The sequence below is a fragment of the Megalobrama amblycephala genome, linkage group LG13, assembly GCF_018812025.1.
Source record: "Megalobrama amblycephala isolate DHTTF-2021 linkage group LG13, ASM1881202v1, whole genome shotgun sequence".
Classification (NCBI taxonomy): Eukaryota; Metazoa; Chordata; class Actinopteri; order Cypriniformes; family Xenocyprididae; genus Megalobrama; species Megalobrama amblycephala.
In genome coordinates, this window is record NC_063056.1 from 25,185,638 (window position 1) to 25,211,820 (window position 26,183).

At 37.1% G+C, this 26,183-nt stretch overlaps 2 protein-coding genes across 3 annotated transcripts in view; both read right to left on the bottom strand.

Moving 5' to 3' along the window:
* Positions 1-339: 339 nt before the first annotated feature.
* Positions 340-22,089, bottom strand: tmem145 (transmembrane protein 145). Its single transcript, XM_048151741.1, has 15 exons — positions 21,750-22,089; positions 17,940-18,014; positions 16,128-16,205; positions 15,615-15,701; positions 15,224-15,325; positions 12,969-13,053; positions 11,817-11,888; positions 11,528-11,596; positions 11,207-11,287; positions 10,251-10,329; positions 9,885-9,978; positions 7,770-7,942; positions 5,351-5,471; positions 5,067-5,252; positions 340-2,348 (listed from the first exon to the last, which is right to left on the bottom strand). Exons 1-15 carry the CDS (start codon positions 21,843-21,845, stop codon positions 2,112-2,114), a joined length of 1,635 nt encoding a protein of 544 aa, XP_048007698.1. The 5' UTR covers positions 21,846-22,089; the 3' UTR covers positions 340-2,111.
* A 98-nt stretch (positions 22,090-22,187) lies between these two features.
* The window catches only part of lipeb (lipase, hormone-sensitive b), a 30,405-nt gene continuing 26,409 nt past the window's right edge, over positions 22,188-26,183 (bottom strand). For both annotated transcript variants that reach the window (XM_048151739.1, XM_048151740.1), the window contains one exon: positions 22,188-26,164. In XM_048151739.1, coding sequence (XP_048007696.1) covers positions 25,757-26,164 — 408 coding nt within the window. In that variant the 3' untranslated portion in view covers positions 22,188-25,756. The remainder of the gene's footprint in view (positions 26,165-26,183) is intronic.

The following is a 26,183-nucleotide window of genomic DNA, read 5'->3' on the forward strand; positions in this document are numbered from 1 at the left end:
ACGGGCTTAAAAAAAAAAAAAAAAAAAAAAAAAAAGGGTTTGTATGAAGATAGTATTTTGGATGAATCTGTTCATGCTCTCATTTTTGTTTGGGTACAGCCCCCTGCTTTTTTTTCTTGCCTTCCAATATGGGTCAAAATGCTCGTTTTTATTATGAATATTGTAAAATTTAGGATTCACTTTGATGAATAAAGGGATGTGAGACTTCATAGTTTTAAACTGATTTTTAGCCCCATAACAATGATTTGTTCAGCAGTTGTATGTACTTTATTAGAGTAGTAGGGTTACAATTAGCTACCTTCATTGCTAATGTAATTGCAAAATGAAACAAACAAGCCATTGTAATAAAACAGACCATTTTAATTTGGCAAAAAGTGTATGCACTGCCAAGTCATTTGACACTATTAAAATGCATTCAGTATGAACAGTGCAACAGAAATGTGCTTAACTGAATCTTTCTGTGCTCCTGAATATGATGTGCTAATATCTATCATACATTCAAAAAGTGTGCTCTCTCTTCTCTGTTAGATGTGCACACTCACTAAAGAGATGGAAAAATCATGGCAAAGCGTTTTAGAATAACCTTTTCTGGTGGCTTCCAGATAAAATCAATTTGCAAATCAAGCGTTTCAGGCCCAAGTCTGTTAATACAAAAAAACTAAACCACAAGAACCTAGCTCTAATGATTCTTCAAGTATGGTTCATCTCTTAAAAAAAAAAAAAAAAAAACTATTTTGAATATAAATATGTCATTATGTACATAACTCAGGATTATATTTAAAACAAGTCAATTTCAGATGGAGATTATATAGGATTTGTTGATATATATAACATAAATACGATCCAGTTTGTTTGTTTTTTAAATAAAACAAATACAGCAGTGATAATGGACATTTTACAAATAAATCCTTCACATTTTACCTGTACATTTGTCATTCACTCTATTGCATTTATGATTGCATTTTCAAGGGTCTCCGATGGTAATGAAATACGTGTTTAAAAACAGTAAAGTGCTCCATGCAGTCAATACAAAGTGTTTCTGTAAGAGCAGAGCTATATTTTCATCAGACACTCAAGTAAACAAACTTACGACAACCCCAGTGAACTGAATGATTCTACTTTCTACTCACAGACAGAATAAAAGTATCTGCTCCATGATCGCTGTGAGCATTATTACATGTACAAATGTATAACAAAGTTTGCAAAAAAACTCTGCACTGTATTATCTGAACTAAACTGCTATTATGGAATACACAATACAGAAAGACCAGGATGAATATGAGGATGTCATTATTCATTGTCCGCTATAATATTCTCTACATACTGTGGCTATAAACAGGGTGTACTGTATACAAAATTAAGACTGCTAGTTGTAAAAACTAGACGCACCCAAAATGACATTGAATATATCAGAATGTAGACAGAGCACAAACATGCATGGTATACAAATACTGCCTAATTGTTCCACAGTTAACTTGCCATTGCAGTTTAACATCAGTTTGCAAAGTCTAGCTGTATTCAATGTGAATAAAAATATATAAACCCTAAATTATCTCAACTTTACAGACAAAATTTGTAAATAATAATAATAATAAAAAAAAACATTAAAAAATTAGTGAGGGAGATGAATACTTGGTTCTGTTGCATTAAAATGGCAAGGAAATACAAATATTAACGGCACCACTTGAAATGAGCAAAGCATTAAAAAAATATGTCAAGAGCTCACTGTACTGTTACTGTACACATCGCTATCCTACAGTCACATTAAGCTTGAAATATCTATACTCTAGATTCACCGTCGTGTCCTGTCACTCCATTGCACTGCCTGAATATTATCTCTCTCCAGTGACTCTCTGTGTTCTCGCTGAAATATTTATTGCTTCTTATTTTTTAGGAGCACTGTGAGCAGGTTATGCCCCACTCTCTTGATGTTCTGCAGCTTGCGTTTCTCTTTACAAATTCAAAGATACGGATGTTTGGTAACTTTTTTTGAAAATGGCTTTGCTTTTTCACGCTTGCCTTAACCTAAATCTATTGAAATATTGAACCCTTTTCCACCTCATAGATGTTTGAAAGTTGTTTCCGCATGGCCTGTTCCTCTACGGCCCGCTCTAGGCATTGGAACCCATCCCCGTGGCCCCTTGCATACTAAAATACTCAGTGAAGTGGGACGTTAATCTAGGAGGAGGAGGAGGAGAGTGTGCAGAGCTGCGTGGTGGAATGGGAGGAGGAAGAGGGGAGAATGTAGACGACAGGTCTGCCGTCGTGGTGATGATCTTGTGCTCGCTGTTCCTTGGCACTTCTTGTCCCTTCCGAGCCACCGTCTCATCTATCGTCTTGACGGGGTCCTCAATAGGGAAACGTGACATGGAATATAAGAAATAACACAATTGAACACTGAAAAATAAAGGATCTTCATTGGCATCTATGGTTCCATGAAGAAACTTTAACGCCCATGGAACATTTCCATTCCACAAAAGGTTCTTTATAGTGGAAAGAAGTTCTACGCTTGAAAAAAATGGTTCTGTTAGTGTTTCTCAACCCTGGTCCTGGAGGACCCCCAACACTGCACATTTTGAAAGTCTCCTCTGTCTGACACACTCATTTCAGGTAGTGGAGTTTCTTCTAATGAGCTGATGAGTTGAAACAGGTGTGTTTAATTAGGGAGAAAGACAAAACCTGCAGTGTTGGGGGTCCTTCAGGACCAGGGTTGAGAAACACTGTGTTAGAGGATTAGTTCACTTTAAAATGAAGATTAACACAAACTTTAATTATTCATCCTCAAGCCATCCTGTATGTATATGACTTTCTTCTTTCTAATGAACACAATCAGAGTTATATTAATAAATATCCTGACCTATCCAAGCTTTATAATGGCAGTGAACGGGAAACAACAAGTATGAAGCTCAAGAAAGTGCATCCATTCAAAGCAAAATGTACTCCACACGGCTCCGGGTGGGTTAATAAAGGCCTTCTGAAGTGAAGCGATGCATGTGTGTAAGAAAAATATCCATATTTAACAAGTTATAAGGTAAAATATCTAGCTACCGCCAGACCGCTTTCTGTATTCATCTTACAATAAAAAAAAAAGCGCAACTGACGTCGCGTCAGATACACATTTTTTGTAATGTGAATACGGAAGTTGTAGGACGTAGAGTAAGCGTTTTGAACTGCGAGAGGCATTACACTTTCTTCGTAAGTTGAATACAGAAGGCGGTCTGCTGGAAGCTAGATATTTTAATTCATAATTAGTTAAATATGGATAGTTTTCTTACACAAATGCATCGCTTCGCTTCAGAAGGCCTTTATTAACCCCCGTGAAGTAAGATTACGATGGATGGATGCACTTTCTTCAGATTCATATGCGGCCTTATGTTCATCAGAAAGAAGAAAGTCATATACACCTAGGATGGCTTGAGGGTGAGTAAAGCTTGGGCTAATTTTCATTTTAAAGTGAACTAAACCTTTAAGAACTGTTCACTGAAAGTTTCTTCCGAGAACCAAAAATACTGTAGTTCTTCTATGGCATCGCTGTGAAAACCCCCTAAACTTTGCAAAAAACTTTTATTTATTTTTTTAAAGGGGTCATGACATGAGAAATAAAATTTGCCTTGATCTTTTAAAATATAAGAGGTCTTTGTACCAGTAAAACATCCTGCAAGTTTCATAGCTTAAAGGGTTAGTTCACCCAAAAATGAAAATAATGTCATTCATTACTCACCCTCATGCCGTTCCACACCCGTAAGACCTTTGCTAATATTCGGAATGCAAATTAAGATATTTTTGTTGAAATCCGATGGCTCAGTGAGGCCTGCAAAGCCAGCAATGACATTTCCTCTCTCAAGATCCATTAATGTACTAAAAACACATCTAAATCAGTTCATGTGAGTACAGTGGTTCAATATTAATATTATAAAGCGACGAGAATATTTTTGGTGCGGCAAAAAAAAACTAAATAACAACTTATATAGTGATGGTCGATTTCAAAACAGGAAGCTTCAGAGCGTTATGAATCTTTTGTGTCAAATCATGATTCGGATTGTGTGTCAAACCGCCAAACTGCTGAAATCACGTGACTTTGGTGCTCCGAACCGCTGATTTGATACGCTGATTCATAATGCTCTGAAGCTTCCTGAAGCAGTGTTTTGAAGTCGGCCATCACTATATAAGTTGTTATTTTGTTTTTTTTGGCGCACCAAAAATATTCTCGTCGCTTTATAATATTAATATTGAACCACTGTACTCACATGAACTGATTTAAATATGTCTTTAGTACATCAATGGATCTTGAGAGAGGAAATGTCATTGCTCCCTAAGCAGGCCTCACTGAGCCATCAGATTAACAAAAAGATCTTAATTTGCGTTCCAAAGATTAACGAAGGTCTTACGGGTGTGGAACGGCATGAGGGTGAGTAATAAATGACAGAATTTTCATTTTTGGGTGAACTAACCCTTTAACAAGTCGTCCTCATTATAAACAAAGCATTTATTTCATCAAGCTCGTTTGGATATTGTGGGATTTGTGACGTCACACAAGTAAATATAGGCCCCGCCCACTGGCATTCAGTTTCTTAATGGCTGACATTTGCCTACACTGGATGTGAGTGCTGCGTAGCGTCAAAAGCAAACAGAACCAAGTATAATCACTGACACTGTCTACACTGGATACGGTATCCAGATGCGCATTCAGATTCTGATATAATCTGTCGACAACAGGACAAATGGAAGAGTGAAAGAATGTTCGTTTGTGTCGCTGTAGAGACTTCAGAAGGATCCCAGCAACAGAAACAAGTGGATGGTCTATTTTAATGGCGTCACGGATCGCGTCGGAGGATTATGTTTGTTTGGAGCGTTTTGTTTTTTAAATGAGGCAGTGTAATGGAGAGTTCGCAAAGAAACATCAAGGAACATATTCAAATAATAAATAAATCCATGCCATAACCCCTTTGAGAGCGTAGCTTAATCATTTGTAAAGCTGCCCAGCCTGATTATATTATCATTAAATTAAGTTAATTTATATTCAACTCATATTTAAATCATTCCAATCTACAACATCTAATACTCACCGAGTGGATGGAGAAGAGCTCTGTGAAGTTTGGCTGAGAGTCTCCCAGGAAGGAGCTATTCCCATAAGCATGATGTGGGAAGCTTTCTGCCCCCATGCCTTTAGGACTGGAGAGAAGGATTCCTATCTGTGACGTCCGCACATGGTAAGGAAAGTTCTTATTGGCTGCTGATGGACGTGTGATGGCCTAAAATTACAGTATTAGTCACATGCAGGGCTGTTTAATCATACAATTCACTTTAATAAATTAAACAATAAACAACAACAACAACAACAAAATCTTACAAGGAAGACAATATGGGCATAGAGATGGATGCCAAGTTGGATGCCGTTCACAATCTTTTCCCTGGCCCAGCGAGAGATGCCAAAGTTGGCAATTAGAGCCATGACTGGCACAGCAAAAAACCTATGAGTGAAAAAGTAATGGATGAAAAGTGGAACAGCAGCTTTATACTTCCAGTCTTCTTTACAGATTTACAAAGGCTGTGGAGAACTATAACCCACAAGATTTTTTAGTCAAAGTAGAGACGAACAGTTTCAGCCTGGTGAATATGAATATCATGAATATGTATACTCATATATACATTCTTGAAAATGATGATGTGCTACATTTTATTGTGATTTACATATGAAATGTCTACCGGGTAGCATCAAAAATGATTCAAACCCATGTTTTTGCCATTTACTTGTGCACTATTCTATGCCGTTTTTTAGTATAAATGGTGTGAGTAATGCATTTATACTGCAAATTCCAAAAATAAAAAGTGCACTTCAAATACCTGGATGATGCACTTAATTAACTGAAAATGAAGTGTGGAATGCTGGACACTTCATGCACTCAACTGTCGCAGCTTTCCTTGCATAGTGGAGGGAGGGGCTATCAGACTCTGATGTTGAACAACAAAATATCCTTATAAAATTCATAAACTTGATGGTTGAGTACACAGTGCATCGTATAAGTGCACAGTGCGTAGTATGTATTTTGGGACACAACTAAGTCTTGCGTGAGGTGTTGAACAAAATATTTAGATTGGAAAAGTTCACACCAAAGCCAAGATATTGTATTTGCTCAGGCTGATGTTTTCGACTGTCGTCAATTCAACTGTTATTCATGTAATGAAAATACTATACAATAAGTAATATTTAAAGCTCTATTAAAGTCGCAACTGAAAGTAGCAACAAATCTTTTCTTCCGTATTGTGACATACATCCGAGTGAAACGGATATCGGAAGGAAAAAAAAAAGAAGTAGGGTGGGAACTTGGTTCTATCCATCGGTTGTTGACTGGATGGAAGTAGAACTTAATGCAAACTTGCAGTCATTGTAAGAAAGGGGCAGTCTTTAAGCAATTAAATGGCTGGAGAAATCCCACAAACATGACTAGAGTCAGTCTGTCATTTCACCAGAAGATCAAATTGACAACATTTTGATTGAAAATTATGAAGTACAAAAAATTAAAATAAAATAAAATAAATAAAACGTGCACAGTTCACTTTAAAGGTGCTGTAGAACGTCTTTTCAAAAGATCTAATATAAGTCTAAGGTGTCCCCTGAATGTGTCTGTGAAGTTTCAGCTCAAAATACCCCATAGATTTTTTTTAATTCATTTTTTAACCTGCCTATTTTGGGGCATCATTAAATATGAGCCGATTTAGGCTGCGGCCCCTTTAATTCTCGTGCTACCCCGCCCCCGGAGCTCGCGCTTGCCTTAAACAGCATAAACAAAGTGCACACAGCTAATATAACCCTCAAAATGGATCTTTACAAAGTGTTCGTCATGCAACATGTCTAATCGCATAAGTATGGTATTTATTTGGATGTTTACATTTGATTCTGAATGAGTTTGATAGTGCTCCGTGGCTAAAGCTAACATACACACTGTTGGAGAGATTTATAAAGAATGAAGTTGTGTTTATGAATTATACAGACTGCAAGTGTTTAAATATGAAAATAGCAACGGCTCTTGTCTCCGTGAATACAGTAATAAATGATGGTTACTTTAACCACATTTAACAGTACATTAGCAACATGCTAACAAAACATTTAGAAAGACAATTTACAAATATCACTAAAAATATCATGATATCATGGATCATGTCAGTTATTATTGCTTCATCTTTGCAGCTGTTCAGCTGTGCACAGATCCAGACGTTAATACTGCCTGCCCTTGTGTAATGCCTTGAACATGGGCTGGCATATGCAAATATTGGGGGCGTACATATTAATGATCCCGACTGTTACGTAACAGTCGGTGTTATGTTGAGATTCGCCTGTTCTTCGGAGGTCTTTTAAACAAATCAAACTTACATAAGAAGGAGGAAACAATGGTGTTTGAGACTCACCGTATGTCATTTCCATGTACTGAACTCTTGTTATTCAACTATGCCAAGGTAAATTCAATTTTTAATTCTAGGGCACCTTTAAGACACATAATATGCATTAAGAAAACATATAGGGTAAATTTCATTTCATTTCATGCTGATTTTAACCAATCATGGGAGTAAAAGTGTTTTTTAGAGCCATTGGACATTGCAAATATCAAAACAGTATGTTTGTAACCATTTATGTTTCCTCTTGCCCATTTAATGGCAAGGTTTTTTTATTTAGTAAATTAAGCAAAGCACGTAAAAATATATTAAAATGAGCTTCTGGTATCTGTACATACACTATAATTTATTTATGGCATCTTTATAGCAGAACTCACCACAGAGTGTACGCAGTGAAGAAGGGGATGTAGAAAGGTTGTTTTTCAGGGTAGTGTTTGAGGGACACCAGCACAGCATAGCAGAACCAAACATAGGCAAGCAGCTGCAGACCCATTAGACCGTACCCTGCAGGGCTGTCATAAGCATACAGCACCTCGCCTGGATCAAAGAACTACAAACACACACGCAGGGGAGTGGGAACAGGGAAATCGCCGCCCTTGGCATCCCATCTGTATGAGTGATGGTTTTAAATCCGACCATGGCACAATCTGTTAGGCTGCATAAGTGGAAACTGGCGGAACATTTCTCAAATCCAAACATCTAAAGCTGCATTAGAGTAAATGGTGACACTGACACAGGATGCAACAGGAGCTCTTCCATGATACTGCACGAGCTTATCTGGGTCATTCTCTTTACCTGTCTTTCCCTCGCTCTATTTATCTGTCTATCTGCTGGGTTCCATTACACCACGCTACAGCAGAACGACATGCTCGTGCTGAGTAACTTCATCTCACAGCCTTACATTATGTATAGAGCAGAGTAGCTCTCGGGTGCAGCATGAGAAAATGCAGTTGATAGTGTTGAAAGATAATGAGTTTTACAAATTACGTAATATGGAAATTAATAGATATTTTGAATATATTTCTGGTATGATATATTCTGATATCTACAGTACTGTAACTACAAAAATGATAAACCTCAATATTTTTTAGCATTATTTGATATATACATATTTAAAATGTATATTATGAACACATTAATATTTTAACAAGTTTCTTTTATAAATCATATTAGTAATTTCAAATAGTCAGTGTGTCAAATTATATTAAAAAATGTATGGAAGAGGATTAGGGCCAAGCAATAATAAAAAAAATAAAACCATCTCGAGATTAAAGTTGTTAAATTTCGAGAAAAAAGTCGAGATAAAATGTTGAGAATAAAGTCATTAAATTACGAGAAGTCGTTAAATTACGAGAACAAATTTGTTAAATTATGAGAAAAATGTCGTTAAATTACGAGAAAAAAGTTGAGATAAAATGTTGAGAATAAACTCATTAAATTATGAGAATAAAGTCATTAAATTACGAGAAAAAAGTCGAGATAAAATGTTGAGAATAAAGTCATTAAATTATGAGAATAAAGTCGTTAAATTACGAAAAAAATGTAATTAAATTATGAGAACAAATTCGTAATTTAACGAATTTGTTCTCGTAATTTAACGACTTTTTTCTCATAATTTAATGACTTTATTCTCAACATTTTATCTCGACTTTTTTCTCGAAATTTAACGTCATTTTTCTCATAATTTAACGAATTTGTTCTCGTAATTTAACGACTTTTTTCCTCATAATTTAATGAGTTTATTCTCAACATTTTATCTCAACTTTTTTCTCGAAATTTAACGAGTTTTGTCTCGTAATTTAACGAGTTTATTCCCAACATTTTATTTAGACTTTTTTCTCGAAATTTAACTATTTTTTTCTCAAAATTTAACAACTTTAATCTCGAAATGGTTTTATTTTTTTATTATTGCTTGGCCCTAATCCTCTTCCGTAAAAATGTAATGCGAAAACTAAAATAAAATAAAAAAAAAAACAAGGCATGCTTAACTGTATTAATTACTGCCAGCAAAACCATCAGAAACACACTACCCTTCAAAAGTTAGGGGTCATTTTTTTAAATGTTTTGAAATAAGTCGCTCATTTATTTGATCAAAAATTCAAACATTTTAGTATTACAATTTAAAATACCAGTTTTCTATTTTAATATATTTTAAAATGTAATTTATTCCTGTGATGGCAAAGCTGAATTTTGTGTCGCACAATCCTTCAGAAATGATTCTAATATGCTGATTTGCTGCTCAAGAAACATTTCTTATTATTATCGATTTTTTGATGAATATTAATAATGGAATTTATTTTTAAGAAATCTTTTTAACGTAATGTTTTTACTGTCACTTTTGATCAGTTGAATGCATCCCTGATGAATAAAATACATTTCTTTAAAAACAACAACAACAAAAAACGGTAGTGCACTGTATATTATGATTCTCGAGCATATTGCCCAGCCTCAGCATATGATAAAAGAAAAAGATAAAGGCAAGCAGGTCTTACCTCTGCTTCATATATGAAGAGAATGATGTGGGTGATGGTGAACACTGTCATATAAATGGATAGTTTAACAGAGCCACTGTGACTTATTCTTGCCCTGGGAAGCAAAAAACAAAACAAAGAGAGAAACACTATCATGTCATTTTCTTCAAAAACATGGGTCAAAAGACACACTGGCAGATGTAGTATCACCTGCATACCTAAAGAACACCAGCATCAAGAGCTAAGAAGCACGTTCATCACCTAATTCAGTACACACTCTGAAAGTATGGGAATTTGGATACAAAATTGTCTTCACATCTGGGTCACATTAGCATGATTAACCTTGTAAGTCATTACCCACATTATGTGAGAAGTAAGGCCTCCTACCTGGTGACTGTGAATCCCTTCCCCAAGAGAATCAGCATGAGCAAGAAAATCAGGAAGCTCACAGAAAAGAGTAATTTCCCTGGTGAGAGGGAGAGAGCCACAAAGAGTTACACAGGTGACCACAAGTAGGTTACGAATCAGGTCAGCATTTAAGAATTAATACAGTCTCACTCACGTGTGATGCTAAAACCAAGTATGTTTAAATATTGTATTTTAATATTGTTTACTGTAGCACATTATTTGTCTGGAATACTTCATTCTCATTGGTCATTTATGGTTTGATCAAATTTTTTTTTTTTACAAAACCATGTTCCTTAAAACAGACTTAAAACACGTTAGACATACAACTGACTATAAGCAGCTTTGCAACTACATGTCAACTAACTGTCATTAGAGTATTAGTTGTCTGTTTGCTTAATATCTGCTAACACTTTATTTTGATACTCCTCCAACAGACATTCTACTGACTGATAAGTAACTTTACATGTCAGCTTATTCTACTAACCCGAACCCTGACCTAAGAGTCGACTAATACTCTAATGAGAGTTAATTGACATACAGTAATAATAATGAAATTATGTGTGGAAATGGCTCAAGGGCAGATTTTTTCTAGCAGTACAACAAAACTTATGTGGCAATGTGTTTTTTTAGGGATAGCGTCATTATGCACACCATTTTATTGGTAAAAGGCCAAATGGAAGGAAACAAAACAGACTGGAGACAGCAGATTTTGCAAACTTTTTTTACAGATCACTTTGTCTATAAAAACTGTATGGCTAGTGAAAACAGTGCATTAATATAGAATAGCGATTAAACTGACCTGGAACCTATGCATTAAATGGTTTTACTGCACACCTTCCAGCCAATCAGGAAGGAGTATTCAGACAGACCATGGTATAATTGCGATGATAAGCACCTGACTGTGTAGTATCCTTTACATGCAGTGCTTTCCTCACCTAATATCTTGAGGCTGCCATTCCCGACGCCATCCCTGGCATAAAGGCCCCAGTAAATGCAAAAGAAGAGCAGGCTTAAGACTGAGAGGAAGGAATCAGAAAGTGAAAGAAAGGATGCCAGTGATAAGACAGAAGAGAGAGAGGGAGATAAGTCACAGTAGCAGCAGTGAGAGCATAGAAGAAGAGGGGAGGAGATAAGGATGAAAGAAATAAGGGATGACACAAGAGATATTATTATGCATCCAGTGTTGCAAAGCCCAGTGTCATAAAAAGTGTGCGCTAGTGTTTATCTATATGAATGTGTTCAGTGGCCTTTCTCACCCTCCACTCCAGCCGCAGTCATAAACATCTTATAGGTCGTATGGAGCAGCTGTCTTCCCTTTAAATTATCTTAAAGGATTACACAGAGGGAGAGAGATTCAGAGGAAACTAATAACTTAAACAGAAAGACTAAGAAAAGAGAAGAACCATAGTATCTGTATGTTGTGTTATCTGGAGGATGGAGAATGGCTAAGAATATCCTTTAATTTAACACTAAATAATAAAACAAATTATGTACTGAGACTAACACATTTATGATCTTTTATACCTCCAGGACATGGAAACTCACAAGCAAAATAACAAGACAGTGTAAACACAGTGGCGAATATAACCAAGAATGTGATGTCTGTCTCCAGGATGCCTGAAACAGAACAAAACAAGAATAGCATTCAGTCACAGTGTAAGCATGATGAATGTATTAAAGGGTTAGTTCAACCAAGTTAAATTTCTGTCATTAAGTACTCACCCTAGTGTCCCTCTAAACCTGTGAGACCTTCTTTCATCTTTGGAACACAAATTAAGATATTTTTGATGAAATCCAAAAGGGTTTTTATCCCCCATAGAAAGCAATGTAATTATTGTCATTCAAGGTCCAGAAAAGTAGTAAAGACATTGTTAAAATAGTCAATGTGACTACAGTGATTCAACCTTAAATGTTATGAAGCGACGAGAATACTTTTTGTGCGCAAAAACATAGCAAAAGTTACGTTGACCATGTTAACCATGTCTTTACTACTTCTGTAGACCGTGAATGTGGTAAATTCGTTGCTTTCTATGGGAGATAAAAAAACCTCTCGGTTTTCATCAAAAATATCTTAACTTGTGTTCCGAAGATGAACGAAGGTCTTGCGGGTTTGGAACGACATTAGTACTTAATGACAGAAATTTCATTTTTGGGTGAACTAACCCTTTAAAGAGAGATTCAAACCCATATGACTTTCTTTCTTCAATGAGACACAAAAGGAGAAGTTTAGCAGAATGTTAACACTGCTATTTTCCATACAAAACATATTATTATTATTTATTAGATGTTTAATTTATTAATTAAGCAAATATTTTGCTTGTTTCTTACACAAAGCTGTCTTATCACTTCAGAAAACCTGGAATATAGTGCAAAATTGTATAGACTAACATTATGGTGCTGTTTTGCATTTTTGGAGCCTGCCAACTACTGCATTCACTTTCATTACAGAAGAAAAATGACACTGGTTTGGAAAGAGGGGTAAGTAAAGAGGGTAAGTAAATATTCTTTATGTTTCCTATTCCTTTAAGTCTAAATCGAAGATCACATTTCAATGATAACTGAACTGGTATTTTTCATATTACCAAGTTTAAGAAATCTACATTGTTTTTCATACTATATATAATATAATATAAATGAATATATTTTGCCAATCTTTCACATAATACAAAATAAATTCCTTTTTGAGCTGTGTCTCACCAAATTCATCTGCAGAGAAATGCTGGGTCCAGAAGGACTGTCCATTGGTTAATGTCATTTCATATTCCAGCTGCAGCCCATCTCCCTGTGTTTCGTAGCAAAAGAGAAAAAAGGGGAATTCAGAGGAGGGGAAAAGCAGGAGGTGTAAAAATGATAACAAAATCTGAGTGGGGAGCTGCAGAGACCATACAAACACTGAGTGCACAAATAGAAAAAAATCTTTGGGCTATAAAAGACTTCAAAGCAGCACAGTTTCTAGCTGTTGAGAGCATTTCGGCCCAGCTTAATAAAAGAGAAACACTTTGATTTCACTTGGTAGGAAAAACCCATTCCCTTTCCCTCACTCCAAAAAGGTGAGGTGCATATGAAGCTTGCCTTATCACCAAATCAATGTGGCCAGAGATGGAGAGGCGAGAGAGACAATGAGCTACAGAGGGACAGAGAAAAGACTGTAATGTACAACGTGAATGAGCATAAAAAAAGGCCGAAGTGAGTAATCAAAAACTGGAACAGAAGTTGCGAGGTACAGTAGTATACGGCTGGCCAATGAGAAGGGAAGTATGAGGGAGATGAGAAGAGAAATTGGCAGCAGGCACAGAGAAGCTCCCTTAGGGGCAGAGCTGAGAGCTTGCTGCTCGGAGACAGTGCTTTACTTCAGTCCAACAGGATTTAGCTTTGAGTCCATCAGCCTGCCTCCATCCATGAAACAAGCCTTTACATTTTGCCCCATTTATCTGGCTAAAATCCCTTCACAGCGTGTACCTCTCCAACACTACATGTGCATCACTTTAAACAGCTATAACAAGAATCACTCACTACCTCCTGTAGAGAGCCCAAGTCAGCACTGAGGTCCCGTTTACACCTGTTATGAAGATGCATTTTGGTCGATCGGATCACAAATAGACACCTGGTGTTTTAATCTGTCGCTTTTGGCCACTTGCTTTGTTGATTTCTTTGAGGGGAGGGTCTATTGGAGGGGTAAATGTCCCATACATGTCCCATACCCCCCTTTTTAAGATCTTTCAATCTAATGGATGAAACAAGCTCACAAAATTTAAATATGAGCGCGAAAGGAGACAACTGAAAAACATACTGGAAGCAGCAACTTTAGTTTCTTCTCTGATAGCCGAAAGACCACGTTGAACGCAGTGAGTGTGTCAGAAATCAGGAATGATGAGGAAACATTGTGCTTGGTACGTTTTCGTCTTCAAATCAAACTTGGGTCTTCAGCCGACAAAGTTTAAATCCGCATTACACCTTTACGCATTAGGTCAGTAGGCGAAGAGTAGGCAGTCTTTTGTGGCTGTTCGAATGCATTTGACCGCATGAGCGATGTGTTTTTGACTACCTCTGGAAGTGATCAAAAGTGGACAAACTCAAAACATTTTAGGCCCCAATTACACCTGTCTTTAGATTCGTCCACTTGTGATCTGATTGACCAAAACACATCTTAATACCAGGTGTAAACAGGGACTAAGCCTCTTTATCCAATCAAGAAATCCACTGAAACACCTTCTCTTACATGCCATATATGGAAGCAGTGAATTATATTGTAAATTCATAGTCATAATAAAAATGGAACCTGTAGAAAAAACATATATTGTAAATGTAATGTCTATTCAAGCAAATATTTTAGTATTAACGGCCTCTCAGTATCTATCTCTCATTACTCAGACAGAATCAAATGTTGGCGGGACTTCAACCAAAAGTGTGTCAACATTTTAGAAATAATTCTAAGCCATTTGTAGTTCCCATTTAGCAAATAAACCTTTATGTAAAATAAATAAATGTTAAAAATGATCAAACTAAAATAAATAGATTGTAACCCCAGAAGAAGTGTTATTTTAGTCATTACTTGTATTATTTATTAAAATTTTGAATTAGCTTTTTTTTTTTCAAAAGGGGAAAAATATGCATGATATAGTATCTTATTTTAATGTTCCGATTTTTCAGAGTCTCGCAGTAAAAGGAGACAGCAACACGGTCATCCGATTTGAATTTCACACCATTGTCATTTTCATTCACAGGATACCATACCACTTTATTCATTCTGGCATCACAGACTAACCATTATGTTTTTTGATATGTTCATTAAAAATGTTGTTTTGCCCTTGTTCCATAATCAGTCAAACGTATTATTCAGTAGAATTAGCTATTCATTGTGAAGTCATTAATCATGCCTTTGTGAATAAGGTATTCCGCTTTAGGCACATTCTTAGTCACTACATATTGTTTACTGTATCGCCACCACTCACCCCACACTTGCTGAGCGCAATGTACCACCATCTCTCTCTGACAGAACGAAAACTTCGACCTCCTACACAACTCAGCATCTCTTCATTACCTTCACCTTCCACCTGATAGAAACAGATATAAAGAAATAAGATTACAAAAAGCAGCAGCTCCTCATTGTGTAATTGTACAGCACTGACTTAACAGAGAATGCTTATAATTTGATGTGTGTAATTCATTTATTTCTCCTAAGCCAATTATAAAGCTGTGAAAACACAAATCAATATGCATGCATTTTGTTTGTTTGAGCTGGCTCAACCATTGGCAAACAGGCAGTGTGTTTGGGAAACTAGTTTGCAGTATTGTTTGGTTGTGCACACAGACTACTATATGTAAGACTAGTTTGTTTCTTACCATACAGCCAGACCAGGTGTAGCGGGTGGTCAGGTTGATGACCTGGTTATTTTCAGGCCTCAGTACAGACTCTTTCTGGTAGCAATCCTGTAGAGCACATAAACCCTCCATTAACAAACATGCTCTCTGTGGGATTTCAGACCTTTAACAATATCAAGCTGAAGTACTAAGTAGCAGATTATGACTGAAGGAGTGTGATGAAGAGCAGGGGCTTCCTAGAGTCCCGCAATGCAGATCCTGCCACAGAGAGGGAGAAAATGTGCTGTATTTAAATACACACATGCACTAACACTCGTGTCTTTTTCGGAGACTGGATTTGGACTCCTAATCCACAGAGCCCTGCTGACACTTCTCCTTTAATCCTCATACTTTCTACTTCTGATGTGTAACACACATTCATACTCTCTGTTTGTTCTCACACACACACACACACACACACACACACATGCAGTTTGTCGGTACATTCAATATTTTCACACACACAAACACAAAGTCTGTCAGTGTGTGTCTCACCTTGTCCGGCCTCTTGTACACAGCTGGCCACTGAGAGCTTTCATCAAAGTAGAGCAATATGTTCTGACAGCATCGGGACTTTCAGTGAGCAGCAGACATAGAGAGAGTGAGAGGAAGACAGGATAGATGGAGAGATAGATAGAGATAGGGGGAGAGATTAATACTGGTACTGTCTATGTCACCTAGAAACTTAAAAGATCTATTGGATCTACGGAGAGAGTGACTGACATATACACAAAGAAGAAAGGCGCAGTTTGTCAACATAATTTAATAGTTACACTTTGTATTCGTTTTTTTTACAGTGAACATGTGGTAACACTTTAATAAGGTTCATTAGCTAACATTAGTTAAATACATTAGTTAACACGAAGTAGTAATGAACTGCACTTCTACAGCATTTATTAATCTTTGTTCATTTTAATTTCAACATTTACTAGTACATTAAAATCAAGAGTTAACATTAGTTAATGCACTGTGAACTAACATGAACAAACAATGAACTGCTGTATTTAAATTAACTAACGTTAACAAAGATGAACAAATACAGTAACAAATGTATTGCTCATGTTAAGTAAGCAATAAGGTACTCGAGGCTAGTGCAGTATCGTGAATACAGCACAGCACTCCGCTTTACAATGTGCCTAACAACGCCCTTCAGCCGTGACTTATTCATGATACAGCACTAGCCTCGAGTACCTTATTGCTTTTATAAAATGGTTACCACATAATACAAATATCAAAGCCAAAATATGTATCAATGCAACTTTCATGAAGTAAACTCTTAGTAAAAGCCTTCCTTCCGCTGGAAAAAATAGTCCCTGACCGTGAACAGCAACAGAAGTTACATTATTACGCCATTAGATGCCGGCAAAGGCTGTCTTTATGAGTGTGTCAGTCAGCAAAGACTTTAATATTAAAAAGACTGAATTGTTGTGAACACGGAACAAGACGCAACTGACAAATGTTTTGACTAGCGATGTCAGTCACGGGAAAACCCTTTAACTGTTAAAAGGACAAGATAACACATCGGACATTTAAACAGATTTTTTATTGACTGACCTGAAGGAAAATGCTAAATCTGAATGCAGGTGATAAACTCGCTCACTGGATCTCTTTCTCACAATACTCTTCATAATACAGTAAGCTTCAATGAACAATATCAATTGAGAACAAACAGTTTATGTTGCTAAGAGTAGTTGCTAAGGGTGTTGTGTAGTGATACACAGAACCCTTGGATGAAGCGGTCATAGCCGTGTTTTATCGTGAATAAAACACAGCTATTGACCAATCAGATTTAAGGACAGGAACTAATCGTTTTATGACTTATGTTAACAAATGAACCTTATTGCAAAGTGTTACCGTTTATTTACTTCTTTTTTTTCCAGATTTTCTATAGGATTCAAGTCTGGGCTCTGACTGGGCTATTCCAAAACATTAATCTTTCTTTGCTGAAGCCATTCCTTTGTAGATAGTATAAGCATGAAATCAAAATTATGTCAGAAAAATCTTACAAGAATAACTTAGATTTATTTGGAGTTAATCAGAGTCACTTCAGGTGAAAACAGGTGTGTATTATTTCACTTTTTTATAATGTATTTTTTAAAATGTAATTTTTATATGAAAGGTGCAAAAATTCCGATATGATTTCTCTTGGTTTCCTTTTCTACAACAGAAAAACCAGCTGTTTTCATAGGAGTGTGTAGACTTTTTATATCCACTGCATCATGCATTTGAGAAAGTATTCAGAGATTTAGTACAACATCAGTAATCCGGTCATGAGTGAAAAATTCAAATATAGGTCTTTAATCTTACCTTGGGGTATCGGAACTTAAAGTTCAATCGGCCAAAATCGGTCAGGAAGCAAAACCTTGTGAGGAAAACCCAGTCCTGTGGAAAAAAGGGGAGGGTAACAAGTAAGGAAGTAAGAAGTTATGTAGTAGCCGCGTCTGGATGGTAACCCTCATTTTGTGAAGAGTCTTGTGGGATTCACTAGCGACATTCATGCACTGTTTATTTGGAGTCCCGCAGCAACCGTACCCCTGCTAGCAGCAAACACAAACCTTGTGAGACTCACAGAACGGCCTCATCATCTAGACATGACATCATTTGGCAGACAAAACAACTAACAGTACATTTATTAGAAGGATATTTTCCCTGGAGCTTGCTCAACAACACAATAATGATGGCTCACAGCTTGAGGGATCAAACCAGCAATCTTCTCCTTCCAAGCCCTGAGCTTTACACCACATAAATTCATAAATTCAATCTTATCTAATAGAAGTCTGATCTAATGCACTGATAACAGTTTAAAGACCTCCATATCACATTATATGATAATAGTTGCAGGGTTAATGAAGTTCCTGCAGTGTTTAAGACTTCAGTTGAGCTTCATCTCACACACTCTCTCGAACTTGCGCTGACACGCAAGCAGTCAGTGAAGTGTAAAATGGCACTAAGTGCGCTCTAGCTTTCAGCCCCTTGTCCATATTAACTTCCCCTTCAGTGTCTGCTGTTAGTGGTTTCTATAACAACAGGTTTCCTTGACAATACAGACAGCAGCCCTAAGACTCTCTGACCCAGAACTGAGCCCAAACAACCATTAAGAGCCAGGCATCACATGACCGAGCTTCTGAAAGACCACCTTGTCTCTCTAAAACAGAAGTACACGTAAAAGAGCACCTATGGTCAGTCAGCCAGTTAAACACCCACTCAAAAAAAAAAAGAAAAAAAAAAAGGCCCTCACTGAAACAAAAATCTCAGTACTATTGTCATGGCAACGGACACATAATGCACTTTACAGCTACTATAGAAACCAGGAGAGGCCCGACTCTGTCTAAACTCCCTTATAGCAAGATCGACCGTCATCTAATCCTGGTTTTTAAAACCAAAGGACTTTATAACATAGTTTTTTTTTTCTTTCTGTCCTTGTTCACATTCCCATCTGTTACGTTTTCTATGTGATTGCACAGCCAGAAGCATTTATGCGTGTAAAAAATATACTTTCATTTTTCATGCGGTGGTTAAATATTCGGGGTTCAGTACAAGTTAAGCTCAATCGAGAGATTTTGTGGTGTAATGTTGACGACCACAAAAAATTGACTCATTCCTCATTTTATTTAAATAACTATCTGAATTACAGTAAGGTACTTACAATAGTGAATGGGGCCAATACGTAAACGTTAAATAGCCACTATAGTCGCGAGATGTGAACAATACAGTATGTGTGTTAGCATGATGTAAAAATTTGCTTACCAACCTTTTCTATGTAAAGCTATATCCAATTTTACTATTATGTTGCTATGACAATGTAATAGTAATAATAACTATTGCTTATAATGGGTTACACTTTATTTTAAAGTGTCCTTGTTACAGTGTAATTATACATTTAAGTACTGAGTAATATTCATTAACAACATACTATAGGGTTAGGGTTAGGAGTAGGGTTTGTTGCATGTAATTATGTATAATTTACTATTACTACAGAAATTAACACATGTAACAAGGACACTGTAACACAGTGTTTCATATTATTGTACAGGTATAATAATAATAGTAATTGTTAATACATTAACCCCAATTCACTTCAATTGTAAGTGCTACACCATTACCTTGATTTTTGCCTTTTTTTTTAAAAAATAAGGGATGAGTTCAAACTTTTTTGTGTGATCAACATAATGCCACAAATTTCTGTTGACTGAGCTTAACTTGTGTTCGAGAAGATTGAGAAGACTGTATACGTTTATAAGGGTAAACTCATACTCGTATACTGGCTGGCTGCACAACAGTACGTGTGTGTTGTGACGCAGAATGGGCCATAAAGAACATCACTATTAATCCTTGCCATCCGTCTTATCCCCCACAGATACTGCATTGTAATATAAAGTCATTGAATCAGCCAACGGGAGAATGAGAGACACAGCACACAGACCCTACATTAATCAAACACTATACCCAGATGCGGTATCCGGTCACTTCACCGAATCAGTGGTGGCCTCACCTCTCGCTGTCTTTCCGGATCTCTGTCCGCTCGCTAAGCCTCATTAAGAATTAATTACCAATCAACTATAGTCATGTCACCCCAGGTCCACCGGGCTTTTAAATGATTCATTACTTAAGTTACACAATGGAGCAACACATAAATACACTCACATGCGCTTACACACATACTGTATACACTAACACACACAACACGTCGACCTGAGTGCCCCTAGAAGGAGTCTTATATGCCTGTGGCAATGTTAGTTACCCATAAGCAGTTACCTGCACTACCTTCTGGCCAGACTCGATTCAGAGATTTGCTGGAATGATGTAGTATTAAATGCATGTTAAAATTAGAGTGGTGCACGCACACACACACACACACACACACACACACACACACATATTTATGTTTTAAAAATTAAAATAATTGTCTCTGTCTCCAATTAAGTTTTGATTAAAGGGGCAAATGTCTCACACAACCAAACACCTTTAACAACTGATAAAACTTCCCGGTAATGTATGTGCGCAAGTGTAAGCGTGTGCATGGCAGTGTAAAAGAATGACCTTGTAAGGAAATAAACAGAAGTGAGATTAATGGACTGTTTGACCATCTCACAGAGACCCAAAACAGAGCAGGATCAGCATTTGGATACAGGCAGGAACAGGTTGTTGTTACTTTACCCACAGGGAACAGAAGACAGAGCTCATCCACAAATGCCACATTTAAATTGAAGAAAGAAAAACCTACTTAATCATGATTTAATGACTTAACTTGCCCGTATTATTTACATTGTGTAAAAATCATCTTGAGTGAATTCAAAAGAAGTTTTTAAGTAATAAAAAGTAATTTTAAGCAGTTCTTTCTGTACTATAGGCTTTTATGCTATGGATTTTTAAAGGAAATGTAATTGTTCCCTCATTTCTTCATATTTTCTCCATTTTTGTTCATCAAATCAATGTGATGACTATTACTTTTTGCAGAACAGTCAGAAAATTTACTTTTTACACTACGTATGTGTCCATCAAATAATAATAGCCAGTGTTTCCCACAAGGCACACTGCAAATAATTCAAATAAAACAGCTATTAAGAAAATGACGTACGGTAAATATGGACAGCAATATGTGACTCAAATCATCTGCTGTGCCTTATTTCCACGTGAACGTTGTGCAGAGTTGTTGTTTGAATTATGTTTAACATGCACATTAATGCACATCACTTATAAGCACAGCTAATCAACCTTAAATCAGTTTGGACACAAACATCAGCATGCGATAAATGTCACAATGCTGTAATGACACCATTAAGACACAGAAGAGCATCTTGGTCGACACACACCTGTAAAAGCGGATGGGAGGGTGTAAGTTGGCTGTCGGCAATACGCCGTTTAAAATGTGTTTTTCGTGCCTTGAGGAGGAATTAAGCTTTCATCGGCTCAATAGCGGCGAGTGTAATGATCTTGGAAGCGCTTAGCCTATTAAAGCATCAGGCTTCCAGATGCGCGCGAATGCAGAGGCGTGAATACACACTTGCTATAAGAGCCCATTAATAACAGACATCAGAAGATGCGCAGCTGAAGAACGCCGGAAAACTCAGAGCCATTACCAGCACAAGAGTAATAAAATGTAAACACTATACTCACCTCTTTTGTGTTGACGATACCTTTGACGTATTTCCCCAAAACCGAGCCGACACATAACATACTGGATACCACGGCGAGTCCTAATACTTTCTCCATCTTTACCTGTCCACTGTCGCGTTTCTGCGCTCTCCTTCCTATATCGTGTAAGCAGAAAGGCTGGCGGTGATCTGCCTAGTGTGGCTGCCAGACGCGCGTCCTCGTTCTTCGCCTCAAACGCATGTATCCCCCAGAATTTTCGCCGGGAGCGCGCCTTGTATCGCACGCGCTTTGTCGGGAAAGCGTGAAACGCGCGCTGCCGATATTTTATTGCGACATAACATTAAACAAATATCTACTCCTTATAGGCACTTTTTTATCGTTTTAATCCCATTTAATTCCATTACAGAATTATTAGCCATGTTCTTGCGTTCTCCATCCGTCACAAGGTAAACACAGAGATGCAGAGAAAATATTTATTCAAATATAAATCAACACAGGGAAAATACATACTGCAGAAAAATACTCTCATTTATCATTGTAACATTCCTACAGTCCTCACAAGTCTCAAAATACTCTTAACAAAAAAAGACAACTTAAAAGTATAATTATGGTCTATACAATAAATGTCATCTATGCATATACAGTACATTCCAAATACACAGGTTTGCACTTACGGTGTCTTTACATGAGGAAAAACCATATTAATAATAATAATAATAATAAATATTATTATTATAAATATTACTATTATTATTAATAATAGTTATAATTATTACAAATAAAGAATCATATAATCATAAATTAGCTAACTCTCAGTTCCTGAATGGCAGTGAGGGCACCTGAAAGCTCCTCACATGCCACCACAGATGCCGCTATACACTGAACTATAAAGTGCTTATTAGCTGAGATTGTCCTGAAAACATCAGGTCTGACTGAATGTGAGAAAGTTTGCCTAGGACATACAGTGCAGTTTGTATCACTCAATATATCACTCATTGGATTTTTATCACTCAGTTACGGCAGTGAAAATGAGGAGAGAATAGACATCAGCACCCTCGCAAATGATACTGCAGTGGTCATTAGAGCCTGCACTTAAAGTGAGCAACATCACCGTCGGTGGACTTCAAGAGGACAGGAGCTCAAAAACCACTCGCAGCAAATCCATTCCGAGACAATGAAACAACCTACCGATTAAAACCCTAAGTCAGTGACAGATTGACTATAACTCTTGAGAACAGATGTTAAATGCAATGACATGACTCAGTGGACTTGTGCCTCTGATGGGAGATGATGCAGCACGGTTTTGGCTGCTTACACCTCAGTAATAAGTGCAGGTATGGTCGTTTAAACAGAGGACTAAATTAACATAGTGTTTTATATAACACCCTTGAGATGAATGAGTAATCTCTCTCTGAGGGAGGCGGTTTGAGAGTCACACACACATACACACACACAAAAAAAAAAAAACAAGGTGGAAATGCTCAAGTGCATTCAAGGTTACATTGTCCTACCAAAACTAAAAAAAAAAAAAAGGCTTACAGAGACAACTCGACTGGAACGGATAACCAGAGGGTGGCAGAGCGTCTTATCGTTCCTCTCCCAGTTCTGATTGTTTTAGTCATGGTTCCATGAAGGGACTACATACAATGTAGAATCAAGAAGCACAATGGCATTGAGAAGCTTTTCCAGGCAGAGCTGACATAACTATAACACAAAGTGCGACAAACAACACAACGCAAACAGAATCAAGCTGACCAAAACAGGCTGACAAAAATACCTACAACAACAATTGACGAGACAAGTATTACATATGAGCCATAACAAAAACTGCAGAGTAACCAAGACTTGTTATTTCAAATCCATCACCAGAAGGGAGCAGCTTTGACATGGTGAAAAGAGCAAGCAAGCAAATCTTTTTATATCGTGACACTCTAAGAAACTGACTCTCAAATGCTGCAATCAGCAGTAGATGGAGTATTGTTTTCTCTCAGCAGATAAAGCATGACTTCAGCTCTGGCTTAATCCAATCATAGACACACCAATAAAGACCATGCCTTTGCTGAGGATATATTACAGTCCCAAAAGACATGTCGTGCTGTGCCGCTGAGCACAGCGAATCTTAAAATGACAGCAAGTGGAATTATAACCCATTGTTGTTTCAATAATAAGGTCGACAATACTTTAAATAGGATATGTGCGCTATATAAACACACTGCGGGAGGTCAGGCCACTGTCACATAGCAGAGCTGTGCACACAAAGGTCCAAACCTCCCATATAGCACTAATGCATTTAATGGAGTACCAAAATTTTGATTCAGAGAGTCAATTAGTGCCAGAGAGAGAGGAGACCTGATTCAAATAGAGACATGCTATCACAGCGGTATGTATCACACATGTGCAGGCTGAAAGATTTCATTGGTTCAAGGTTGCTGGGTGTTAAGGGAGTCTGCTTAAAATACCTCTAGGACGGGCTGGGTGAGAATTGAAAAGTGTGCTCAAAATGGGTCAGCATGCACGGGGAGAGACGACACGACTGTGAACAAGAGGGAAACAAACTGACTGAAGGAACGAGGGAGATGGAAAAATAATGGAAGCTTGCGCTGACATGCCGACTAAGAGGGAAAGGCAGTGATGTAGAGGTAACAGCCCGTGTTTTTTCTCTCTAAGCTCTTGTCCAGTTTTCAAACCAGTATATATATTTTTTTAATCTAATCTAACAGATAAATAATGCGATTATAATATGATTATAATAAACAAACAAATCTTAATAAGTCAAATATGCTATTTCAACGCCACTTGTGTCTTAAAGATGTAATTCATCCAAATAATGAAAATTCTGGCATTATTTATTCACCCTTGTGTCATTCCAAACCTGTATGACTTTCATTGTTTCGTGGAACCAAAAAAAGAAAAAGAAAAAAATTCTGTTTTTTTTTTCCTCGCTCATACAATGAAAATCAATGGGGTCCCATGTTGGTTTGTTTAAGACCCCAGTGGTTTTCATTGTTTGAGCAAAAATAGCTGAAACGTTCTTCAAGAAATAGCCATTCAGGTTTGAAACAACATAAATTATGACAGAATTTTTGTTTTTGGGTGCACTAGCAATTTTAAGTAAACATTTACAGACAATAAACACAATTCTCCATGCCACTACGAAGATAATATATGAAAGTAGCAAAATAGACTGTTATCTTGACTATAACAAGACTGGACACCATAGAGCACAAGTAACACTATATCACAAATTCGGTGCTGTTTTGTGTAACTTGAGCTTTCCTTCCACAGAACGCTTGTGGAAATTTGATCACGATTAATTGCATTTACTAATCATTGAACTCTATGAGGACAAAGCAGCGTCAGAAATCCCATTCAAACACTAGTCACACAGAATGTCCTCTAGGTGCCAACAGACAGGTAGATTAATAAAGGGTGATTAACATACACAGTAACACCATATTATAATTTGGTGTCATAAATATTTCAAAAGCTACTATAAAGAAAAATTTCAACCATTAATAAATGCTTTCGTCAGTTAGCCCCAGGATGCCTAGCAGCAACGCATTCTACAGAGTATAAATTCTAACACACAGGTATAATATTGAATCACAGTTTTCAGACAGATTTCATTATTGTATAAGAACATTTAGTGCTATAAGGAGTGAGGTTTGGGTTTGTACATCCATTTGTAATAATGACGTTATGTGCTGGGATGTTTTTGTAGAACAAGGCAGGATATTAGTTTTTGTGCTGGTATAACGCAACAAAAGGCAAAGTGGTATAATAGATGTAAAGGGAGTGCATGTGTACGCAATCACATTTGAATAATAAAGCTAGAGGTGTATTAATTGATCTTTTTCCTCTCTATAACTAAATATTTAATTGTTTCTTTTATAAGTTATCATTTAATAATTGGTTACTTACTTTATTTTTCTCTCTATACTCTTATCCACTATAATCATTCACATAATATGAGCTTACTCTGGTCTATGCATCTCTCTTTTGGTATCATTCAGAAACCAGTTCAAAATCTAAGCTTGAATCTTTTCAGATTCAGAATTAGTGGGAGGGTAAAAACCACTAAGTCCCTCCTCATCCACAATAGAAGCCTCTCCCCCAACAGATAACCCCTCTTCCTCCAGCACGGTCACTTGTGAAAGTTGAATGTGGTCTCTTTTGGTAGCAGAGGGCATCTGATTGGTCCGTTCCAATTTGCGGTGTTTGCGCATCTCTGGCGGAGGGTCTTTCATAGTGAAGACATCCTTGATTCGCTCCATGCATACGTTAGCAGCTTCTCGAGTCTCCCTCGAGAGCTGTGACAGGCTGAGGAAGCCATGAGGAAGGTCATCCACGACGCATAGGGTCACTGGCTGACCGACATTTCGGAGCCTTTTGGCAAACATCACAGAGTCGTCTAGCATGGGGTCCAGATGACAGGCCTGAGAAAAGGGGGATAAA

What these genes read in the sequence shown, in the direction of transcription:
- tmem145 (XM_048151741.1), bottom strand. Translation starts at nt 21,845, where the DNA reads ATGGAGAAAGTATTAGGACTCGCCGTGGTATCCAGTATGTTATGTGTC. An exon ending in TGTACAAGAGGCCGGACAAG is followed by an intron (nt 15,702 to 16,127) that starts GTGAGACACACA and finishes TGTGCTCTACAG; the next exon opens with GATTGCTACCAGAAAGAGTC. An exon ending in TTCACTGCGTACACTCTGTG is followed by an intron (nt 5,472 to 7,769) that starts GTGAGTTCTGCT and finishes TTTCACTCATAG; the next exon opens with GTTTTTTGCTGTGCCAGTCA.